The sequence below is a fragment of the Taeniopygia guttata genome, chromosome 5 (assembly GCF_048771995.1).
Source record: "Taeniopygia guttata chromosome 5, bTaeGut7.mat, whole genome shotgun sequence".
Taxonomy (NCBI): domain Eukaryota; kingdom Metazoa; phylum Chordata; class Aves; order Passeriformes; family Estrildidae; genus Taeniopygia; species Taeniopygia guttata.
The window spans coordinates 14698904-14723497 of record NC_133030.1 but is presented as its reverse complement, the minus strand read 5'-3'; the positions used below and the strand labels follow the sequence as shown (position 1 = coordinate 14723497).

Below are 24594 nucleotides of genomic sequence, written 5' to 3'. Positions count from 1 at the left end.
TTTCCCTTCTGCACTCAGGCTGTGTGGCTGGAGCACTTGGTAGTGAAGTCTGAGTCAGAGAAGTCACTGAGTACCTCAGCCCTCTCCATGTCCCTGGTAACCAGGTCTCCCATTTCCTTCTGGAGAGGACACATATTTTCCCTTGTCTTCCTTTACTCAGCAATGTACTTACAGAAGCTTGTGTTGCTGTCCTTGACATCTCTGGTCAGATTTAATTCTATCTGGGCTTTAGCTTTCCCAACCTGATCTCTGGCAATTGTGTGGCCATGCTGAGGATTTGTCTGGAGTTAATCTTAACAATTATCTACATGGAATTAAGAAAAAAAAATATGAATTTGTTCCTCTTGTTACATTTGCTCTCAGTTAATCTGCAGAACCGTTGCCAGACATAATGAGTGTCATAAATCTTAATGTACAAAGGACATTTAGATAAACCTTACTGGAGCAAATAGTAACAACAACCTTTCAGGAAGGTCTCATTAATTTGCTGATTTTTAAACTAGTGTGCCATACAGGATTTGAGAAGAAAATAAAGCATTTGGTTCTGTAATTATTTGTGCAACTGCAAATGCAGTCTGTTATCAACCATCTGCCCTGCAGGCATTACTTTCAGTGCCATTTGGATCATCAGCACAGTGTATGATCCTCTGCATCTTCTGTTTTGTGGCTGGCTTGGTGCTGATACTTCCATTACTAATATCTGTTTCATGTTTCTGCCTTTTTTCCTTTTCCTTTGTTATTTTCAGTCTTTTCAAGGGGCTTCTGCACAGTCAGAAGACATGATGCTGTACTCCTGAACTGGCATGTTTTTATTTATTATGTGAGATTCACAGTGAAACACTTTATTCCTCTGAAGCTTTGCCTAAAGGAATGCAATTTCCATTTCTGCAGGAGTTTCTGGTGTCTGTACTTTCCTGGTCAGTTCAGTGATGACTGAAGGGTGGCCTGTAAGAGTAGGTGGTTGCCCTCTCTGCCCTCTGAACATGGCATGGGAGAAATCCAAGCACTGCTGTTGCTGATCTTTGCAGTAGAAGGGCAGAATAATATTCAATGTCCTTGGGTTGTTCCTCAATATCCAGACTTCTGCTGGCTTAGGTGGGCCAGCAAAGCTGTCACTCATTTTACTATAGAGGACTGCAGGTTTTACTCTAAATCAGGTGACTGAGCAGCTGCTTTAGGTCACAAAGCCTTGATGATTCCTAGCATGAGGAGAGCCCTTTTAGAGTGCTTTGTCTCATATATAAGTCTTTGATTAGCCTATGTGCCTGATACAATAGTGTTCTCCCAGGTGGCTTCTGCTGTGCTCAATTTGTGGGGCAGCAGACCTTGTTTTATGTAGGGATTTGCAGGTGTTGGCATATTTGCTGACTTCACTGCTTAGGAGTTGGTTGAATTTCACTTGTTTGGAGAACCTAAATGTGTGCCATCCCCCCCAGAGCATGACTTCAGCCTGCAGGTCCTTAAGCCTGTTAATGGGTTTTTACAGTGGCATTTCATCAGTGCTGTGGGAAAGCTCATTCTTAAGGACTTAACAGTAACATTATTGAGAGCAGTTGGGCCTTATGGAACTACAGAGACTTCCCAGAAATTAAGAGAAGTGTAATTGGGTGAATATGACAGATGGTACCCAGTCAGCCATGTGCTATCTTTTTACAGGAATTTTATTTCCTGTGTTTTTGGGGACTGTAATGTTCAAATGGCACATTACATCCATTCTTGTTCTTTTGAGTCTGTTGTGCTCTTAAGGATCCCATAACTTGTTTGTCTTGACACAGCAACATACATAGCAGCTTTCTTCACAGCAGGAGTTCATGGAAAAGATCTGAGTGATCTTGAAGATTAGTTTGGTACAGTGTATTTTTTTTTTATTTCTATCTGGTTTGATCATCCGTTGTTTTTGAATTGCAGCTCACAATATGGCAGAAGAAACTCAAGATGAAAATGCCCCCTCTAATTTTCCATTTGCTTCTGGTTCTGTGTTCTAAATGATCAAATTCTTATCCAATTCTTCATCTTTTTATAATGTGAACTGTTTGTTTCATGAATTTTCTCTGCCTATGTGTTTTGCTTCTGCAAAGGTTTCTCATTTCACACAGAGTTTTTGGGTGATGCTGTTAGTAATATATTATAAAGCAACAAAAAGAGAAAATGCAAGGGTGACAGTTTTTAAACAATTTGTTAAAGTTGAGTGGTAGTATGAGTCTGCTTGTCTGACCAGCTGTACATTTTGGTGCAGTTAGTGCTGGGCTGCAGAGATGTGTTGGGTGAGATTTTGGACCTTTGTCCTTGTAAAAAATTATTTTAATAGAAAATGTTCCCATATGAAGCAGTGTCAGGAAGGAAAAAAAGCATTGCCTTGTTCATCAGGCAGAAGCAATAGAACTACTTTACTGTGGCAGATTTTTCTTTTAAAAAAAACCCCTTAAATAAAATCAGTGACTACATGCATTTTGGGCATTCTAATTAGAAACATTTCTTCTTAATTGTTTTTTCTTGCAATGGCTTAATGAAATACAAGCAGTTTGCATTTTCAAAGAACAAAGGCGAAGTACTTGCTGTGAAAAGTGTTATTTGAATTAAGTATTTTCAGATTTTACTTTAACTGAAATCACCCCATGTGGAATTACAGTAAAAATGTAGCAAGATGCTGACTTACAGAATCTTCTGCCTTCGTCTCAGCAGTAAAGTGTGGAGCTTTCTGTGATCATGAAGTTCCATCTTTAAAACCTGATTAGTCTTGGGTTTCTCTCTAAATGTTTTTTAAGGAACAGAGATTATAAAAAGCTTAGAATACTAAAAGTCTTTAATATGTTTTCATCTTTGTTATGACATGCAGTACTTTAGCAAGCCTGGCTTACTATAAATTGAATTTAATGTTGAAACTGTTTCTGCAAAATAGATTTTGTGTCTTAAAAGGGTGGTATGAAAAAATAAAACATTGACTAAAATGTGATTTTACTTTTAATGTTTTTCCCTTTTAAAAATAGGAGTTGAGATGTTTGAATCAAATGCTGTAATTGAAATTTGAAAATAATGCTATCTAAAGATAATACTTAAATCTCTGTGGCCCTTGGTCCAGGCAACTGATAGGAATCTTTACAATAGGTAGCTATAGGCCTGACTTCTTAAATCCAGCACTAGTAACTTCTAAATGGGTGGGCTGTTCAAATTTTGTATAGAAGGATGGTTTTTTCTTGAATCTGCAAGGAAATATATCCAAGCTCTGATTTGTCAGCTGAATTTGGTCTAGACTATTATTGCAGAACTGAAAGACTCTTTGCAATATTAAGTATAGTGTAAAATTGCTTTTTGTTTTAAGTGGGTCAGAGCCATAGCCAAGATGCCAGGCAGATGCATGATCCTTGATCTAATAGGAGAAAAAATTAATCTTACTGGATCTTCAGGATACTTCAGCATGCTGAGCAGATTGCTAATATGTATGCATGCTCTTCAGTAATTCAGTTTTCATGAATTATAAAGTTATATTTCTCTATTAAATCTGACTGAGTTTCATGCTGCTCCTGGGATTTTCTAGCATCACATCAAACATGTAGGCAGAATTGTCCTAACAGCCTCTCTCGCTCGCTCTCTGTGAGATTATTTCCTGCCATCTTTCAGTCACAGTTTTTCTGCTGTACTGGGCCTTTAGTTTCTGACCATCCCAGTTATTTGGACCAGAGTGCAACAAAAAATCTGAGCAGGACAGGCTGGGTCCTCACCACATTAACAACCCTTCCAGAGGGATGAGCAATTGATTCCTGCTCTTTTGAGGAAGGGCAAAGGCTGTGCTTCTGCTCACATGCTTTTTTGTTTTCCAAAGAAATAAAAGGCAGAAATTCAGAACTAATTTCCTCTCTTGGACCCTGGAGCATCCAAGAGAATGCCAGATGCTGTGCTGAGATGATCTGCTAAATCTTTTTGCAAGGACTCACTGAAGTGTGAGAAAAAGGGTCAGTGGCACTTACACACTTCGTCTGAGTCCTCTGCAGATGTTTTTCAAGGGAGCAAGAGTGAGGGTGTGATGGTATTGCTATGGAAACAGAGCTTAATAAATATTATTTATTTATGCATGCATATATTTAAACCCCGACTTCGCTTAATGGCATATCTTGGAAGTCACCCAGTTTCAGGAGATTTTGTTCATTGGAAATTGGGGAATGTGAAATGCTGGCTGCTGGTCAGCAACTCCAAGGTCCAGCAGTTCTGCAGAAAACACTGACAAAGTGCAGGCTGAAAGTATAGTGTTTGTTGTTGTAGCAGAATATATAGGTTAAATTGAACCCCTTTTGTATTTAGAGTTGCGTCAGTGTTATTAGACATCAGGAAAGGGCAGAACTGCAGCTTTCCAGTGATGCTGGAACTGAGTAACTGTTAAAATAGATAGGATTGGTGGTAATAAGGCCTTTTTTAACTTTGTCCTGTGAAGGATTCAGAAGAGTGCTGGAGGCAAGGCATTCTCATGCCAGTCCAGCGTCCTGGAGGGAGAGAGGATTGTTGAAGCAAACATATTCTACTGCATCTTGCAGTCAGTAAAGGAAGCTGGAATTCTGTTTTATTTGTTGAATATTAAATGCAGGGCTTGTCATTAATGCATGCCTAAAAAAGGTTGTGGAAAACTACTCAGAACTTTATAAAATATGAAGTGGGATAAGGAAGGAGCTGGAAGCTCCAGATGACATTGTCATCTGGTTTTCAAGGTATGCTGCTCTCGGTCTCAGCTTCAATTGCATATATTCAGAAGCTTAAAAAAAAGTCTTGCAGTAAGAAGGGCAGTGTGGAGAGGTGTTTTAGTATTGTAACATCCATAGTTTTTGGATGGAGTTTTTTTTTTTTTTTTTTTGGCAGTCCTCTGGTGTATCTGATCGTTTCTTTGCATTCCTGGAATGCTGAATGTAAATCACACCATTCTCTAACTGGGGCTTGCTGTTTGGTGTTATTTAAACTGCCATGTTTACCATGCTACAGCTGGGCATTAAGAGACATACAGGAACTCTGCCTGAACCTGAATTTGCCTTGTTGTGGCTTCCCATGCAGGCACAGGACATTTTCCCGCCCCCTTGCTCCATGCAATGTGTCATGCCAGGACATGGATGCTAGGATGGCCTGTGCATCACTGCCTCTGCAATTCTTGGGGTCTCTGTTAGCATCATTGCATGTTTTTTGCTTTTTTTCAAGCATTGTCTAAAATGAGGAGGATTTGTTCAGGCCATTGAGCCTGAAACTTTACACTTAGACATCTTTTACTCAATTGTTTGGCTGAAAATCTCCATTAGGGTAGTTCTACTTTCAGGCTGTGCAGCTAATACTTCCAACAGTCGTAATGAAACACTCTTCTGCAAACTTGATATTGTATACCGTGGAGGAATGTATGTCTCTTTTATAACTTCTGTAATTTATAAAATGAAGAATGCTTGATGTAAAGCAGGACATCTTTGTAACTGTGAGGGTCTTTTTTCTTTAATCTTTTTTGTAGACTATGGGTAATGCATTACTTCTACAAGAGATAGTAATTTCATACCTGAGGTACTTGAACAGCATAGTTTTAATCTGTGTAGCATCAGCCTTTTGTCGTATATAACCTAAGAAAAATTGTAAAAGGCTGATGCTACAAGAAATGCTTAATTATCGGCCTTTGATAATGCTGGCGTTGGAAAGGGGGCATTCAGCATGCCTTTATTAGCTGTTCTGTCTAACTCTACTACAGTATTACTGTCTCCTAAAGACCGTGAATTAATACATGAGATTCACATTTTTTAATGCAGTTTTCATTGCAATACTCTTGGGTTTTATGTCGGTCAGAATTCAGGTAGGTTTGTCCTGGATCTTTTTTTTTTTTTGCTCTTTTGGATTGTTAAGAGTGATATAAGAGAAGGGGCTAACATTTTATAAAAGTGTATTGTAGGTGAAAATGAATTTTCCTTGTAAGAGGCTATTGTTTTTGTTCTATAGCACTATTTTCCTTGTAGATGACCTATTACTGTTTAAAAGATTCAATTATCTATGTTCAATGTTTAACTATAGTGTTCTTACAATAGAGACCTTTGTTCTCCAGAAAAATAAAGCCTAGTCAGTAGTTTGCTAAAGTACTTTGCAAAAATAGCTTTTTGATTTCAATGCCAGTCTTCAATATCTAATGAATGAAAATGATTGAATTCACAGAAGCTAATCTCCCAACAAGCAACAATTAGCAGAGAGAAATATGGCACTGAGCAATGCTGCTTATCTTGCCTGCCTCTAAACATTGAAGTGTGTGGCAATAAGTGTGACTTCTCAGATATTCAGGAATAAATTATGGTTCTCAGTGTGCAAAAATTAGGTGGTTAATTTTCCTACCATAGTTTTAAATACTGCTGAATTGCTGAGCAGTTCACTTACACTCCTCCCTTTTTCTAGGCTTTATATGCAAATTTTAAATGTCAGCTCTCTATGCATTGATGTTTTGCATTAGAAGAGAGTGGAAAAGAAACCAAGCTCTAAACAGTGGATTTTGAATTTCTTTTTGAGCTGTCTGATTATATATTTTTGTTGAAGTCTGTGTGAGCCAGAGTTTTGCAATTTTTTGTGGACTGCATTTAAATCTTCTGAGGTCAAGTTTTTTCAGTTAGGGCAGGCAGACTTCCATGGAACATAGTGGGAGTTTTGTAGGATAACTGCTGTGAGAGTTTTCTCCACTGGGCGCAGTTAGGTGTTGTTTTGAGTGATAAATTTGTTCCAGTTATGTACTCTTTGTCTTTGCAGTGTTCTGGATGATGAGGGGAGCAGCCTGCGTCAGCAGAAGCTTGACAGACAGGTAAGATTTTGGAGGAGGACCTTCTTGCTCCCTAAATTTTGAATCCTGGAGTAATGAAAACTCTGATAAGTGATAGAAAATTGCATCCTCTGTTTGGGGGATGCAGAAGAGAGATCTGTGGAGGCTGAAGTTAACACACAAGTCTAACTTTGATTAAAATTTGTCTTCTGACTCTGGTTTGAGTGATTCCCACTGCCTTGGGCTTGTTATAAGCTTTTGTATAATGTATTTGTTACCCCACTGATGGAGCAGTCACACCAGCCAACAGAGGTTAACCACAAAGTTTTGATTGAGTGGATTTAGCTCTCGTGGCTGTAACCTAGTGGCACTGTGTGCTGTGTTGTCTATTTTCTGACTGCATTCCTACATGACTTGTACAAGGGAGTCAGAACATCTGAGAGAATTGTGTCATCAAGCTTTAATGGGAGTTGAGGTTTTCTGGTTTTACGTTGATTTCTGTGGTCCCCTTCTCAAAAAATGTTGCCATTTTTATAGTTAAGTCTTGTGAGTTTAATTTTATCCTTTTATATTGCCACTATTTCATCAGCCTGCATCTCATTTTCAAATTCAAGTACTATTTATGCCATAATCCTGTACTTTCTTCTGATTATGATGGAGTCATGTTGAGGTGTTAACGCAACTTAGTGAGCTGAAAGAGTTCACTCTCCATTTTTATTCCTCAGTTTTATTGCATCTCCTTCCTAGAAGCTAAAATATCACTGTACAGAAGCAAGGAAAAGGTAAGGTAATAAATAAGTAAAATTAACAGTTCAGTTCTCTGAAGTTGTGGAAGAGGGCTCAAATAAGGTCCCTATGGTACCACTGGAGGCCAAAGGTTTTGGTTTTCAGCAGGTCTTGCTGAGAAATTTAAGTATTTCATTAAAAAGTTCATCTATTATAGCTGTTAAATTAGGCTCATGTCCAGTATTATCACTCGATTCTAGTTTGCAATTACCTGCTTTTAATTTACAGAAACTGAAATTGGCATCTCTCCCTCATGCCCTTGCTTACCCTCCCATTGCTTCATAGCCAGCATTCTCACACTGTTGTTTTCCCAAGGGTTATTTCCAAGCACGCTCTGACAGCTGGTGGGCTGCTCAGAAAGATGTATTTTAATTATTTGCTGTTTTCAGCAGAAGGTGTTTCAGCAGTGGGTTGGTTGTGGTTTTTTGGAAAGGCTTCCTGTAAAACCCAACATCCCAATCTCCTTCCTGCCAACTGCCGCCACTGTGGAGCCGGGGAAGGGGTAAAGCTGACCATTGTTTTCCATGCTGGGTTGCTGCTGTTTGGAGTGCAGAAACAGATGCTTTGCTCTGTCTTTTCTCCAGAGAGCACTGCTGGAACAGAAGCAGAAAAAGAAGCGCCAGGAGCCACTGATGGTTCAGTCCAACGTGGACAGCCGGGCAAGGACGCGCAGGACGAAGCATTCGGAGGAGCAGGCCCCACTGGTCGAATCCTATCTCAACAGCAACAGCAGCACCATATATCATGGTACAGAATGCCACCTCCTGCAGGTGTATTTGCTGAGAGTCCCAGTGTGCTGCTCATTTTATGTTCAGGAGAACAAAGGCTCTTGTTTTGCATGTTTTAGTAAATCATTGATATCCTTCACTTGTGTTTGGAGATAAAACCATCAGAATTTGCAATTGTAGCCTAATGGGAGAGAGCAAGGTACCTAGGTGCCATTTCAGTGCTGAACTGGGAAAGAGACAGCTTGTCCCTTCTACTGTGACTATTCTTCAGACTTGGTTCCTACTAAGTAAAGCTGATGGGTTCCACTCTGAAAATCCCTCTGCATGTAATTTTACTTAAACCTGACAGAGGTAATGATAAATTTGAAACCTATTAACTAAGTTCAGCTAGGACTGACTATAGTAATTTCACAGATTCTGTGTTTCTGCAAAGTCCATTAAAACGGGTAGAGAAGAACATTTCAAACTTGTACAATGTCTCCACGTTCTCATTAAAGATTACAGGATCCAGTAGGGATAGAGTCACTTCATGTGTCACACCCACAGGGGAAAAAAATTGAATGCCATTTCTTTTCAAAGACCTTAATAATCAGAAATAAATCCGAAGGAAATCAGGCATTATTTAGTTCAGTCCTCATATTGCCCATGCTTTTTTGCCCTCTAAAGATGGTATGGGCATACTTTTCCTCAGCATTTCCTAAGGGGTAGCTTGGGTAATCCTTGTCCAAAATTTGATTCTTGTAGATATCATTCCAGGTTGCTAACACCTCCAAGACATATAGAGAGTAGTAATTTTCCAGTTTTCTTGTTTTGCAGATCATTAAATTAAATGTAATTCATAAGCTTCAATAGCAAAAGGCTTCCTTCCCTGACTAGTTTGTGGGACAAGAGCTGAATCAATATCTACTGATAGTGATTGGGAATGCAGTTGGTAGCTTTCTAGTTGGGAATGGTGTTAGCTGGCAGGGTACATAGGTTTTGAGATTTACACATTCAATTTTAAGATGCCTTTGTGACTCTAACTCTGTTAAAAAAAAACCCCAGACAACCAGTATCCTACTCTTCTACAAACAAAAACTTAACTCAGCTTTCAGTTCAAGTTTCTGTCAGTTTTACTCCATGTGCTGTACTTTTTGTCTCCCTGTTGTTTTATTTTCACTTGGTGGTCTTATTTTTCCCCAAGAACAAGGTGGGTATTTAGTAGACTAACAAATTCTGCTCTGAGAAGAGCAGGTTTCAGCGTCTTTCCTCCTGGACAGCAATTGGTGGAAATTTTTAGCTGATTATAGCTACAGAATTTACTGTTAGAATCTGGAAATTGCATTGTTTAAATGTTGAGGTTTTGGTAATAATGGGCCTTTTAAATCTTGTTTCTGCAAGCAAAAAGGATACCATAAGTGGTTTCAGATGGAGAATTATTTTTTCAACTTAGTATTGTTTTAATTATATTTTTCTAATAAATATTTTTTACATTATTAATATTTCTTTTACTGACTTTTTCTCAGGGTCTGGGATGTAATTTTTTAACATTAAATTGAATTGCTTTCTAGTCTAAACCAAAAAATTTGATTTAGCACAAACATTAGTTTGTTTATTTTTTAATCAGACAAAATAGAAATTTTCTTTTTCCTCTTACACTCAAGAGTTTATCAAAGGTACAGAGCTGTTCTAAGAAATAATATCATAGAGAGAAGGTGGTGTTTACTAAATCCCTTATATTGTCAGTTGATCAGGGTTTTAATTTTCACAAATCAGAGAAAAGGACATTATCATCCCATAATTGGTAACAAATTTCATATATGCATTAACTGAGCTAAATTGTACACCAATTTGCACCAGAGTGGACTTTCCCACTATAAGTGAGATTAACTGTGCTCTCAAGGTAAAAGTGACCCTTCCTGTCATATTATACTACACCATTCATTGGAACACTTGGGATTTATTCTCCCTAAATCAGTTTGTTCTAAATTTGTCTCTCAAATCCTTTTAATGTTTCACAAAGTTTCAGAGAAGCAAAGAAATATAATGTTTCTCATACTCAAGAAGACATTTGTTAATCCTTTGGGACAGCTCTCCTTGTAATAAACCATGCAGTTTGCAAGAGCCAGCTTAGAAGAATTTAATTACCTAGCAGGGTGTTTTATTGCCTTGTAAAATCCCTTGTTAGGCACATTGCTTTTGAAAATATTACAAGAACTCCCGAAATGTCCTTTTTTGGTGTGGCCTTCTCTGGGAATGTGCTTAATGTCTTCAGTTCCAGTTTGCAGGGTACATTTTGGGGTTTGATGACCATTTCTAACTGTGGCATTGAGCTTTAGGGCTGGTGGGTTTTTCTTTTCCTCTTCAATGAAAACATTTCTCTGTGGCAGTGTCGGATGCATGAGACAGCTGGGCTGTTTCTAAAGAACTATTCTGCTCTTTTCCGTTCATTTGTTGCTGTTATGGGCATGCTGATTCCAAGTGGAGAATGGCTCTTTGATGGCACTTGATGCTCTGCTGAATGAACTGCACTGCTTGGATGAGCATGTTTGTGAAATCAATTCCTGTGCTAGCAAATGCTACAGAAAGAAGACTTCTTTCCACCTATCATCCTGCTCTACTGTCTCTTTTAGCTTGTACTGATTCTGTGTAGCACAAAAGTACTTGTTGATTTCAACAAATAATTGGGTGCCTGTGTGGAGCTATCTCTATGGTACTTTGAGCAAAGTAGGTCAGAGATAGCATCTCAGCAATTCTCAGATGCTGGGCTTTCTGTGCTGGGAAATTCTCCTTCATGCACTGCCACTGCTTATTCTGATGCCATTATCTGTGCTGGGAAATTCTCCTTCATGCACTGCCATTGCTTATTCTGATGCCATTATCTGTGCTGGGAAATTCTCCTCCATACACTGCCATTGCTTATTCTGAGGCCATTAACTGTGCTGCAATGGTTCCCTCATGGGCAACTCTACTCTGTAGTAAAAACGCATTTAATTCCAGAATAATCATCAGAGCTTGGAGCAGAAAGTCAGTCATTCTTCTTCTGGAATAGAACATCAGCCTGGTGAGATACTTGTGGGTAGACAGAGTAGAACACCGTATTTTGCTAATTAATTTGCCAGAAATGCCTAATTTTTTTCTTAGATTACTTCAAGGCAGAGAAATGACATTGGTAGGACAAAATGGTATTTATGTTCCCTGCCAAGGGTTGCTAGCAATTCCTCTGGGTACCATGAGACTTTTAAGGAGATGGGTGCTCTTCCAGTGAAGAAGTGGCTTTGCAGAATCCACCATGCACAGGTCTCCACACAGAACATTTCTTCTCATTTGTCCCATATTTCACCTATAGATAAAAGTCTTCAGATACTGTAGCTTGTAAATGACTTGCATGTAGTCTATCTTTTTTAAACCCTTTTGTTGTTGACATAATGCCTAATGGACTAATAACAACAAAAAGTTACCTGCAGGAACTGAGATGAATTAAGTTAAAAAGACCGACATGAGATAAAAACTCCTTGGCACTCAGGTCTGTAAGGGGTTAGCTTGAGCTGGAGTCCCAGCCAGTGGTAACACAGTCATCAGCATCTGTAGATCAGGGAGGTAGAGTTACATTTACCTGCCTGCCCTTTCAAGGAATGGGTGTCCTTCCACTAACTTCCATGATGTAGTTCCATGGCTCTAGCTGGTACTATTTACATTAAAGCCTCTCTCTTAGTACCAAACACAGCTCAATTGCTATCTCTTCATTATAAAAGGCCACATAAGAACCAATAACATTGTTTTTTATTGTTATTAAATTTAAATTCTAAATAAAAGAAAACAAAGGCATTCATTCACCAGAAGAAATTGAATCCTTTGTAGGAGAGATCACTTACATTGTCTTCTTGTGTGTTCTTGTTTATTTTCAATTAATTGTCCTTCATAAGGACATATTGCTACCTGCTTGTTTATAGTTTCTCTAGAATTTAATTTGCTGTTCTGCAATATGTCGCCATTACAACTGCTTGTTTGTTTTCATGTATTTCTATTCAACTTATTTTGTGAAGTTTGTTGAAAATCTGAACAAACATTTTAGTCTGATTTGACATTGCAAAATTTTGCTACAAATACAGTTCATTTCAATCTGGATTGCAAATACTGAGCATTCCTGGAGCCAAATAGCATGCAGAGATACACTAATTACTGCAACAATTTAATTACATTATTTAATTACATTTAATGCAGATGCTGAAAGCCCATTTTTACAGAGATTTTATTTCTGTGAAAATGGTGAATTTCCACTAGGGAGTGATTTTTCTTTTCACAGCACTGAGGAAGGCAGAGATTTGAATGAGTGCCAGATATGCTTTCATTAATATTGCCGTACTTTGTTGCAGCTGTGGAGTTTTTTATATAAGACTTGAAATTAAAAATGTTTTCAATTAGATACTCTCAGAGTAATTTTCATTGCAACTTCCAATTTAGTGATTTAGATTAACCATGTGTAAAAAGGCAATGACTTTTTTACTTTTGTCCTCTGACATTTGGCAGCACATCTAGATGTAATGGTTGTGTGGTGCGTTAAACACACCTCTGATGACAATTCTTAGCTTTGGATTGTTAAATTTGATGTGTCATTCTGCTCTTTACCATGAATGATGAGAGAGAGTTTTCTGAGTATCCTTAGCTGACAGCTTTAAAAGATGAATCAATTAACTATTAATTTAAAAAATTATATATTTTCCTGTTCATCAGAAGAGTGTTTCTCCATTCCTGTTTTCCACTGACCTTGGAATGAGTAGGTATTATTTTATTTTCTGAAGAGAGCAAGGAATGTTCTTTGCAAAGGGCTGTTATACTGAGAGATCAGGCAGCACTCCAAACATCATGTGGGCAAAATACTTAATTTCCAATAAGCAGATATTCTGAAATCTTTATTTCAGCTGCAGTCTCTTCACTTTAATCTTTAAAGCATCTTTTTGATTTGTCAGCAGTCCTTACTGCACCAGTGCACTTCCAAAATAAACAAACTAACCCAGCAGCAAGGAGCAGAGTGCAGTAGGTAGCAAGTGTTCCACAGGTCTTTTCGTGGTTCTTGGTGTTGAACGATTTGAGAGGAAAGTTTAGAGGAAATAGCTTGAGAAACTCCCTTCTCTTTCCTTTAATGCCCCCTTAAAGTGTATTTACTTTCAGTTACTACCTGATATTTAGCTGTTTTCTGTCCTGGGCAGTATCTCAGGAGGCAGGAGGTGAGGGTGCCCCCAGCACAGGAAATGCCCTGGCAGGCAGAGCTCCATCCCAAAGGCAGCAAACAGGGCAGGCAGAGCTGCCAACAGCAGTGCCAGGCATGGCAAGGGATGAAGCAGGGCCCTGCAGGGCACCAGTCAGGGTGCAAAAGAGATGCTGCAGTGCACATATCTCTGCTGGGCAGAGGATGGCACCTGCAGTGCCAGGATGCTCCCAGGAGGCAGGCTGGGCAGCAGCACCTCCAGCACAGCCCTGGGCTCAGCTGGAAGAAAGCCCATGGGCAGGGTGTGGGTGGAACCCCTCTGGGAGGCTCCTCAGGGCAATTAAAGCCTAGTCATGCCCTCAAGGCTCCATTATCACAAAGTAATTATGTAATTTATCACTGTCTTTCATCTTCCTGGCATAGGTTTCTCATAGATCATTTTAGCTTGCCTTATTAGCTGTCTGCTTTCCCAAAGTCTAGTTCATTGCTATCAACTCTTCAGATGCTTCCTTTGCCTTCCCCCTCCCCAGGATTAGACAGCAGGTTCTTGGGGGTTTAGAAGAATCTTTTATTTAATTCCTTCCCTTGCTCTCTCTGAGGAATTCTTAGACCAATGAGCTTTTAATAATGTCCTTAAGCAGCACCAGGTTCCCAGGTGCATTGGTTCCTTTTTTAAGAGCACTAAAAAACCCATTCCATTTTGCTTCTGAGTATTTTCAGGTTTGCAACATCAGCCTGGTCATCGCATCACTTTAGAGGCATAAACTGCAAGGAGCCTTAGGGAATTTTTTGGCAATAAGGTTTTGGGAATCTGGAATCTGACTGGAGGTTACTACCTGAAGGAGTAATGTCTTTGATTATAAGCATTTTGAAACAGGAGTCAAATCTTACATTCTTACAGTGAAACACAAGGGCTTCCCAAGCAACAGCAAGAGAAGGACAAAATTCACATTGAGTTGTTAAGGTACACCCTGACTGAACTGTAGTTGATCTTTCTTTGCATGGTACTTTTTCTGGGTTTCACTTCTATTGTTGAGAGGATGTTGATAAATAGAATGAATATTTGCCTTATACTTGCCTCACATACCTCATTGTCTGGTTCAGCCTCTTTCTACTTAGTGTTTTCCAGACAGACTGCACGATTTTAGAATTGTTTTTTCTTTTTGTGATTTTTCGTTTACTCCATTCTTCGCACAATGTACTGATCAAAAGCACCCTTTTTTAGCACATGGCATTTTTATGTGATAGAGATTGGTAAGTTATGATTCATAGATTTTTTTTTCCTTCTCTAAGATCATAAGAGTATACAAGCACTCATATCAAGAAATATGGTCATACAAATGGCAAAAAGAAATCTGCATTTTCATTCATGCTACTTTGAAATTTATTTCTTGTGTGAACTTCTCATCATGAAGGCCAAATGGAAAGACATGTTTTACATTTTCATTCACTCACATAAATATATGTGGGTAATTTACAGATTTGAAAAAAAACTTGAGTTGTCTGCATCATAGATTACTAACATGCTTATAAACAGCATCCTTTTAATTGCCTGTGCATTGTAGCTCTACCCCTGTCACCTGGAGTGTTGTCCATCACAGAACTGGTTCATGGAGAGGTTTTTTTTTTCCCCTTTCCTGAATTAGGCCACTGGTGGTGCAAGGCAAAGCTGGGACCCTGCCCTTGTCTGCCTTGACAAAGCCCTTCCATACTCACCTGTATTGTGTTAACAGATTATTTGCTGTTTGGTCCTCTTTCTTTTCATCTCAGATCCTGAATTAATATTGCAATCTGTGCTCCCTTCTGTCTCCCGAAAAATACTTTTTTTTTATACTTTATTGAGGTTAGTAGTCAGTACTTGATTTAATGAACATAGACGAAAAATACTGAAATTAAAGTCACATAGTTGTTTTAGTTGTAAGCTTGGCATTTATCTCAAAACCAATTTTTTTTAAAATTTAATAAGTTCAAACTAGAGTGAAATGCCAGGTCTGAGACTCCAGTGGATTTTTCTGTTTGGAATGCTGACTCACTACAGCACTTGCTCCTCCATTTTTTTCTTGTCTGAATGTAAATTCTAGTGCAAACAAATAATTCTTATGGAAAAGGAAACTCTCTGGGTTTTTAAAATGAAAATTTAATAGTCCAGGGTGGGGCATATGAAGTATCAGGCTAGATTTTCAAATCTAGTCTCCTATTGTTTAAGATAATGTCAGTAGGGATTTTTAAAGCTGCCTAAATGGGTATCTGTACTGAAATTAATGCATTTTTAAGTGACAATCTTTGAAATGTCATCCCCATATAGTTGCATTTAAAGTTCTTAATTTATTTATCCTCTGGTGCTGTCTATCATTGTTTTTAACTTTTTGATGTCCAGTGAAGGACATAATCATATTTTTGTATCAGTGAATATTATTTAGGGAGCCAGTTTCTCTCATTTTCCTTATTCAAGCTTTCTTGCAAAAGAACTGTAAATTGTTTTATGGGCTATCTAGAGCCTGTGGAGAATGTAGCCTAGAGTTAACCTCAAGGTTTGCATCCTGCTGAGAAGGGAAATTCTTGTCAGTCTGTTAGATAATGATCCAAAGATGCAGCAGAGGGCAGAGGGGAAGACAGTTGATCCTCTGACAACATGGCTGGGGATAAACACTGCCTCTCTGACTTGCTTCATCTCCACAAAGGCAATCTGGAAGGAATGCTGGTTGGAGAAGTTCAAAGCTGCACATGCTAATGACCAGCTGCAGAGCTGGGCTTAGGAATGGTCCTTCTTCCAACTCTCTAGGGCAGGAGAAAGCACTGGAAACAGAAAACAGGATTTTTCACTTTGCTCCACATCCAAGGCTGCTGGACCAACTGAGCAGGGGAGGCTCATAGACCTGTCCCTTTGGGTTTGCAGGCTGTAAGGATTCAAATCCTGGCTGGCCTGTTGACAGGAGCTTGCCTAAAAGCAAGGATGTGCCCTGAACTGAATTGGTACAGAAAGCAAACTTTCTTTGTTATCTGCAGACAACACCAGAGAAAACATGAGTGAGTGGGTGAGCCTTAGCTGAAGTCTGCTTGCTATTAGCTAAAAGCTAAGAATGAGATGATTTAGTGGTGGAGATGGCATGTTGGAATTAAATTTGGATTTATTATAGAGGGAGTACTTTAAACGTAATGGTAATGCTCAGAAATGTATTCTTTAGAAACAGGACATTCTGTGCCAATTCCTTTCATGAACCCAGGCACAGTGTCATTATCTTTATGATTTAAATCTTATTTTGCAGCCTCCATCACTAGTGTCTGAAAGGCCCATTTACCACAGACTGCAGCCAAGGTATATGCTCAGAATGGCTACTGGGCTGGAATCCTGTTCTCTGCCTCATAGAGTAAAGCAATGGAAATATTCCCTTCTCTGTCCTTTGGAGCTCCCTCACTGAACTTATTATCAGATACCTCTTGCTAAAAGTTTTGAGGCAAAAATAGCTCAAAAAAATCAGGACTTTACTTGTAAGATGAAAGAATGGCTGGCAAGATAGAGAAGATAAGTCTTTAACTTTGCAATTTATAATGTCAGAAAGTTTCATCCTTTGCTGATAGATAATTGCTGTGGAGCAAATAAATGGTGCTTCTGAGTGAATGAATACAGCCAGATTTAAAATGGTTTAGAGAACTGCCTGGCCATTTATTATAGATTATTTGTAAAGTACTGAATTCAATTATAACATGGATTATCATCTTCAAAACAATTGAAAGACCTTTTAAAAACAGCCTCGTTTTTAAAGAGAGACTGAGGTACAAATATAGCATAGGTGCTGGGTTGGCAAGTCACACCTATTTAAAGCCTGTGGGGAGCTGACTCTGGTTCCCTGCATAGTCTGAGGCTGCAATGCCTGTGGAGGTAGGACCCAGTGTAGTGTCTTTTATGTGCCATTTCCCCTGTGCACTCACTCCTTTGATTTTGTCCTATTCATTTCCAGTGCTCCTTTCCACTCAGCAAAGGGATTGCAGTCCTGTGATTAGTGTTTGACAAAGGCAGACGTGAAAAATTGGGCAGTGACAAGCTGTTTCTTTGGACTTCAAGTCTCTCCTCTAATAATTTAATGTATATCCTCTGTGGAACAGAACCCTTCCTCTGCACAATGAGAAAAGGAGCGTGTATTTGAGTGCCTCAGGTGCCTGCTGTGTTGTGAATGCAATGCTACTCATAACAGATTGCTGTGCTGGGGAGGGTAGCAGCGGGTTTGGGAGCTGCAGTCTACACAGACATGACTCAATCTGTTTCATCTTTCTCCTCTGAGAATCTCCCTGGTGTTTCTATTTCTATTTGTGTGCTTGAAGGATTTGCTGAAGAGGAAAGTTGCTTCACAGACCAGAAGCTTAGGGAGAATTTTCCCCTTCAGAGAGAGAATAGTGTCAGTCTACACGTCATTGAGAATCATTTAGTCTGTTGGGCATTTAAGAAGTTTGTCTGGATATTTTAAAAGTTGTTTTAGGGCAACCAGTTATTTCCCATAATGGTCTTTAGTGGACTTTTTTTTATCCTTTTAAATAAAGTACTTTAGTTTTGGGAAAAGGAAAGGGTAGGAGGCCCATATGCCAGGGAGAGAAACTATGGCCACGACATGAAGCCAGTGGGGCTTAGCACTTAGCAGTGACCAGCAGCCAACCCCCAAAATCTCTTGGTGCCCACCTATAGTTTTGGGGTGAAGTTTGCCAGTTTCTTTATGCATTTCACAAAGGCAATTGTGATATTTATCTAACTTCGAGGTTTGGTCTAGCCAAAGGAAAGAGTTGTGGTGTGTGCTGCTTTCAGAGACTCAAATATTGACCTCAAAGTGTGTCATGTTTTTAGGAAAATGATAAAGCCTCTATTTACTTTGAAAACAAGGAACACTGCATGAATTATGGTGATATTCACAGTTTATGCCATGCATATTTTGTAGGGAGACCTTCCAAGGATTTAATAAATTTGTGCATGCTACAAAGGAAGGAGAGTTTTTAAATTCAGCTTGGGTATAATTTCACCCTAAAATGCATGGCCAATCTACTCATCATGCTGTGTTACACGACTGTGCAAGATATGCTTTGAAAGTAACCTTCAGATGATTCCCTGTTTAGAGAGTTAGGATGTAGCTTTAAGCATGGATGCTACAAAATCAAAATTAATTTTTTCTGCCTTCATGCTGCCACTGTTGATGATTATTCTGGCAGAGCTTTACTATGAGTAAAAATGTTTCTACAATAGCTCAGTAATACAATAATATTCTGATGTCACTTTTGGACTGGAAATTATGAGTTGATATATTATTGTGAAGAAGAAAAATGTAAGGAAATATATCTCAGCTAACCTAACACTGAGATTTTTACTCCAGCTTTGCAAATTCTGGTTTACTTGGTTCTCCTCACTGCATGAATTGTCTGAAATACCAAACTCTGCTATGTTTGCTTTCTCTTTAATGCCTTTGCGAAGTTCTCCATTCATTCTCTCGTCTCTCTCTGTTTCTCTCTTTTCTCTCTGTTTATTTTCTTTTTTGGTGGGGTACCCTGAATCTCTGAAGCAGTGCAGGAGGCTGAACAGGAAGATGTAAAGGTGGTAGTGGACACCCAAGCTCCGAAACCAACTAAAAAAACCAAGGCAGCGGCTGCGAGCTGTCAGAGTAGCAGCACCAGAAAGGAGAAAAAAGGGAAACACAAAGGTTAGCTGCATGCAGCTGCATGTCAGATATTAAATTCATTGTTTTGCTGTCAATTATCTCTCTTGTTTTTTATATAATTTATTTGAAAGTCTGAAAATTGTCTAAAAGTAATTTCCTGAAATTTTTCTGAGGTTGGAAAGTGTATGTGACTTGGTCGTGTCTGGGCATGTACAGCCTTGGAGTCAAAAAATTTGTAAATGGGAGTCTTTTCCAGAGGAGAGTGCTTGTTCAAACTGCAGAGGAGGAAGAAAGTTCTGAAGAAAAGATGATGGTGTTTTCCTCCAGTGGTAAAAAGAAGAGAATCATCTTAGAAGAGTGTGCTTTTTTAAATTATCTGAAACTAATCTTGTTTGGAGAAGCAGCCTTAAATTGCAGCTGCCTCTGTCCAGCTTAAACCTTCTGAATGAGGTTTAAGCTATACAAATTAGAGGTTAAAGGGACATTTTGAAAATCAATTAAACAAAACTGAGATAACATCCTCAAAGGGATTTTTCACGTTATTACTTCAGTGTTGCTTTGTCCCACCTGGCTGACAAATGGGATGTGTTTGTATGAAAAGTTTTCTACAATGACTTTGTGTATGGCAAGGTAGACCAAATAAATACACTATTGGTAATAACAAAAGGGTAGGTAGAAATGACATTGCCACTCTTAGATTTACAATTTGACCTAGGTGGAAGAGGTAATGAGCTACTTTACTGGTATTTAAATATATATATATATATATATAAAAAATGTATATATATGTGTGTGTGTACACTCACAGAAAAAGAGAGGCTGTTGTACCACATACAGTTACTTTTCATGTGGTGCTGAATAACTAATGAAATGAAATAACTTTCCAATAATTTGCAGTTCTTGAATAAGGCCACTGTAACACTGCCCTGCCTGTATTCCTGTCTTGTGCATGTCCAGCAATTTCTGCACTGTTGCTTCAGTGAGAAAGTAGTGTCTATCCTTGACAAGTCTTTTTAAAGATAGCAATGACTAATAAGGTTAATTATTGAGGTCAAAGTATTGGGGCTTATCTGTAGGGATTTTGCAGGGCTTGAGCCTACCTTAGTCAAATCCTTTGCGTATTGCAGCTTAATTCTTGAGATCTGAATCTACAGCATCTCTCTGTCTGTAGTTCTTCTGGCTGCAAGGGAAGCTCTAAGTTATACAAGCTTTAGAGCCTGGGCCTGAGCTAAAGGCTTTCATATATTTGAGAAAAGATGGTGTGTGTCAAAGGTAAAATTAACTCAATGTTAAAATTAGTGGTAAAATAAATGAACAGAAAGTGAACGTTTCCCAGTTTAATGTAAAAAGTAATGTCATTCCAGTGCGGTAATACAAACGCCAAATTTTATTTTGAGGTACACCTTGCTGAAGAGTGAAAATACTTTTGCTAGTTTAAAAGAAGACCTGAAAGCCTTGAGGCTCTATTTTATCTCATATAATACCTCTTTTGACATGCCTGTGTCTGTACTGTGTTCAGAACTGAAGATATTGTGCTGCACAGTTTTTTATTATCCCACAGCAGGTAACACCTAGTATTTTTCTCACATGCCAGTTACAATTTTACTCATCTTCTGAAACATCCCCCAAGCAGGCAAATGTTGGCCTATGTTAATAAAAGCAAGTTGTGTCAGTAAAAGTGAAGTCACTTTATGTAGGTTGAGAACTTTGGCATGCTGACAGTGCTCCATGTGTTGGGAACTAATATTTTTAGCCCAAGAAACCTCAGCCTCTGCTGGAATTCTTACTGCTCATCCTGCTCTGCTATGGGAGCTTTTCCCTGTCCTTCAGCATTTGCCCATCAGTTCCAAGTTTTCAGAGAGTGGAGGTGTTTATTAATCAATTATATGTCAATTATAGCAAAGAAAATGAGTATCTCCTCTCCTGAAGTTCATGTTGATGATTAGAAGCAAATAAATGCCAGTCAAAGTACATTCAGAGCGTACACATAGCACCTCATCCAGCTCATCTACGTTTTCTGTACCCTGGGATTTAGCTGTTAATTCATGTATAATTTTACCCTTGGAATAATACCTGGTTTACCTTTGACAGTGTTGTGAACTTGGGAGGATTATGACTGGATTTCCAGTCTTCCATCCTTATCAAAGCTGCAAAATAGTTTTTTATTGGATGTAAAACTAAATGTGTCCTTAAAATTCCAGAGGAATTTTGCTTATAAATCCACTACAGACAGCTAATTTTGAACTTAGGAATGAAAAAAATGCAAGTCGTAAAAAAACCCTGTTGTGGAACTTGTATTAATTTTCAGTTACTTTTAAAAGTAGACGTGAGTATTAAGGAAAGATTTATTTATAACAGTATTGAATGGATTTGCTAATAACTTCAGATCTAACAATAAAAATGGATTAAGGGGGAGTGGTTTTATGCCATGTTTTAGCACAAGAGATTTTGTTGGGGGGAGTTCATTGGTAATTAGAGCAAACCTTGGGACATTTTAGGTTCTGCTTTTAGCTTTGCAATTGCTTCAGGTTTGTCTCCACTCTGAGTGTAACCTTTGTATGTCCTGTAAATGAGCAGGATGAATGCTGAGGGTTAAGTGCACTTAACATACTAAAATAGCATTTTAAAGGGTTTTGTTAGTATATTGCTATGGTGGACCTTCCCTTTCTAAGCATAGCCCAGCTCTTTGTGTTTTAAGGAAAAAAGAACATTTAGACCAGATCCTATGAATAAGAAGCTAATTCAGAGCAAAAAATTGTTGAATTATACATGAGTAGCTGTTGGAGCTGTAGTGTAATGACTGCACTCTGGTTTTAGATGTGTAATGCTTTTTTAAGTGGCTTGAAGAGTGATGAAGCTGTAATCAGAACAATGTGCTGAAGACAAACGCGAGAGAAAAATCAGGTTTAATGAGGTTACATTGGCGTAGGAAAAGCAATGTAGCTAACTGCTCATGTCAGTTCACTTTGTAATTCTTTGATGGGTAACATGGTATTCAGCATTTTTTTCTAAATCTGTGATTATTACTGGTATTTCTTAATGGCAGTGTGCACTGTGCCTATTTTTAAAAAGAACCATAATTTTTGTGGGACAGAGCCTGTAACTGCAGTAAATTTATGACATTTTGTAGTAGCTTAGCTCATTAAACTGGTATTTCTGAAAGCTTTAGTCTCACAGTTTATTGCTTGGCAAAATATTCAGTATTGGAAAAAAAAAAGGCCCAGATGTAACAAATGCATATGTAAAATGGTTGTCTTTCAAGTGGAGATAGTGGATTAAATTCTGGTTTGATTTGTGGCAGTTTGGGGTGATTCAGGATAACAGTGAACCCAGTGTACAGCATCACTGGGTGCTTCAACAGAAAAATAATGCAAATTAGGGAAAATATTTGCAGCGTGAACTTATGAAAAGTATGCACCCTACATAATATTACAAAACCAGAGCATGTTTAGCTGTCAAAGATCTTGATGAGCCTTTAAAAAAGGAGTTTTCATAAAAGTATTACAGGTACGTAGTGGTGTCATTACTTTGTTTGGAAAGGTTTACAAAGAAGTTAATAAATATACAGGATAAAGTGATTTTTTTTTTGCTGTGTGCAGGGAATGGGGCAAATCAGGAGGGAAAAATGGAACTTTAAAAAAAACCCAGAAAAGCATGAGAAGCCAGGAGTTAATACAAAGTGAAATCTAATATGAAAATTCAGGAATCATTCTGTGAAAAGTTATTGGTGGTTGGTTGGGTTTGGTTTTTCTTCCCCAAACTCTTGCACTTAGACTGTGAAAGTACATTCTAGGAAAATTCTAGGAGATTGTGCTCTGAACTGCCATGGACAACATAAATGAAAATTTCTTTCTTGTTGGTGAAATCAGGAACCTGAATGTGATTAAAATATCAAAATAAGCAAAAATTTCTCAGAAATTTTACCTTAAATGTAAGTTGTACATTGTGTATTTCCTGCTGACTTTCTGGGAGCCAGGAAGCCAAGAGCTGCTCTGACACACAGAGCTTTTCCTGCCTGGGTGGCTATCCCATGTTTTGATTTGGTTGGCTTCTTCTGTGTTTCTTCTCTCTCTTTCACGCCTGTCTGAGTGTTTTGATTTGTGCATCCTGTCCCGTTTTCCTATGTAACAAGCAGCTACATTAACACTGGCTGGCTCAGAAAGCAGCAGCAGTTGTTGGTTAAGGAGCATCATTTCTCACTGTAGCACTTCCTTTCTGATGGGGGAGGGAAGTTCATGTAAAGCAGATTTATCTCAGCTTCCCTGGACACTAAATAAAAAGAGTAGGAGGAACAATGAGTGAATTTCCACCAAGAAAATTCCTCTTATTTCTAGATCTGACAAACCTTTCAGGCTGTGCTTTGGCAACATGTGAACTTGATTGTGAAGAAGTAATTTTGACCTCCTAAGGATAAAGATTTATGAATGTACAGTTCCTGTTTACTGTTTTAGATTTCATCAAAGTGAACATAAAACTTTGTGCTCAAGTACTTGCTTTTATTGTCCTGATCTGGTGCTAGCAATAGTCCAGTGGAGGTTTGGACTAAATCATGTCTAGACATCCTTTAAAAAAAATATTTCTATTTGCTCCCTTTCCCTCTAAACAAATCCCTTTGTGATTTTTCAGTTGCTTGAACCCCTATCAGCGGATGGACAGCCCCTGTGAGGGCAGGAATATAATGGGAAATGGCTTAGAAAATATTGACAGCAGGGTTAGCCAAGTTCTCTAAAGGATGGAAACTATTTGTTCTGGTGTCACATCTCCCTGGGATTCCCTGTCCTTGACATCAGAACAGGTCACTCTTTAAAGGGTTGTGCTGCCATCCCTCAGCTGGAGGGAGAGCTGCTCTGCAGAGGTCTTGAATAGCATTTGCACCCAGAGCCTTGGGTGTTATCCACATGGATAGGACTCCATTGTCAGTAACTGAGCTCAAGAAATGCACATTCTCTTCCAGAGGCCTCCTGCCTGGCCTTGGTCAACTCTCCAGGTCTGATCTCCAAAGGGTTTAGTCATATTCTTAATCTGTGAGCAGTGTGGCAAGCTTCTTACATCAAACTTGTGCTTTAAATGCTCTATGAAATGAAAACAAGAACTTCCCTGTCCTGCAGCTCTGCACTTGTAAAGCAGGGACAGAATTACTTGTGTTTCTATGCTATGTTCCTTTCCTGATACGTAATCTTATTTGCCATTCAGTAGTTTAGATTACCAGCTTTTAACAGATTGGAGCTGCCTATTTATAAATATTGTCTAGGAGATTTACGTCTAAGAGAATACAGGCATTGATGAATAGTAGTTTGTAGGCTATAAATGCAACACTTATTTATTGATGCTTTTCTTTTTTCTCCAGTATTGCTTTGTTTTCATTTCTGGTACCTCTGGTTTTCATTTGAGACATGATCATGCCAAAGTGTGCCAAAAGGCCTTTTCTGAAGGGTCTGGTATTCTGAGGGTAGCTCCAATCTTCCTTTCTTCCCTCCTTCACATTTGCCTCTCAAAAATTTCCCTTAC

At 38.6% G+C, this 24594-nt stretch overlaps 1 protein-coding gene across 14 annotated transcripts in view; it reads left to right on the top strand.

The window, feature by feature from the left end:
- The window catches only part of TUB (TUB bipartite transcription factor), a 137793-nt gene that overhangs the window by 90787 nt on the left and 22412 nt on the right, over positions 1-24594 (top strand). For 6 of the 14 annotated variants that reach the window (XM_030273827.4, XM_072929646.1, XM_072929644.1 and 3 more), the window contains exons 2-4: positions 6739-6790; positions 8119-8281; positions 18991-19128. In XM_030273827.4, the coding sequence (XP_030129687.1) occupies positions 6739-6790; positions 8119-8281; positions 18991-19128 (353 nt within the window). The remainder of the gene's footprint in view (positions 1-6738; positions 6791-8118; positions 8282-18990; positions 19129-24594) is intronic. The other 8 variants (XM_012574258.5, XM_072929647.1, XM_072929645.1 and 5 more) reach the window with 2 other exon arrangements.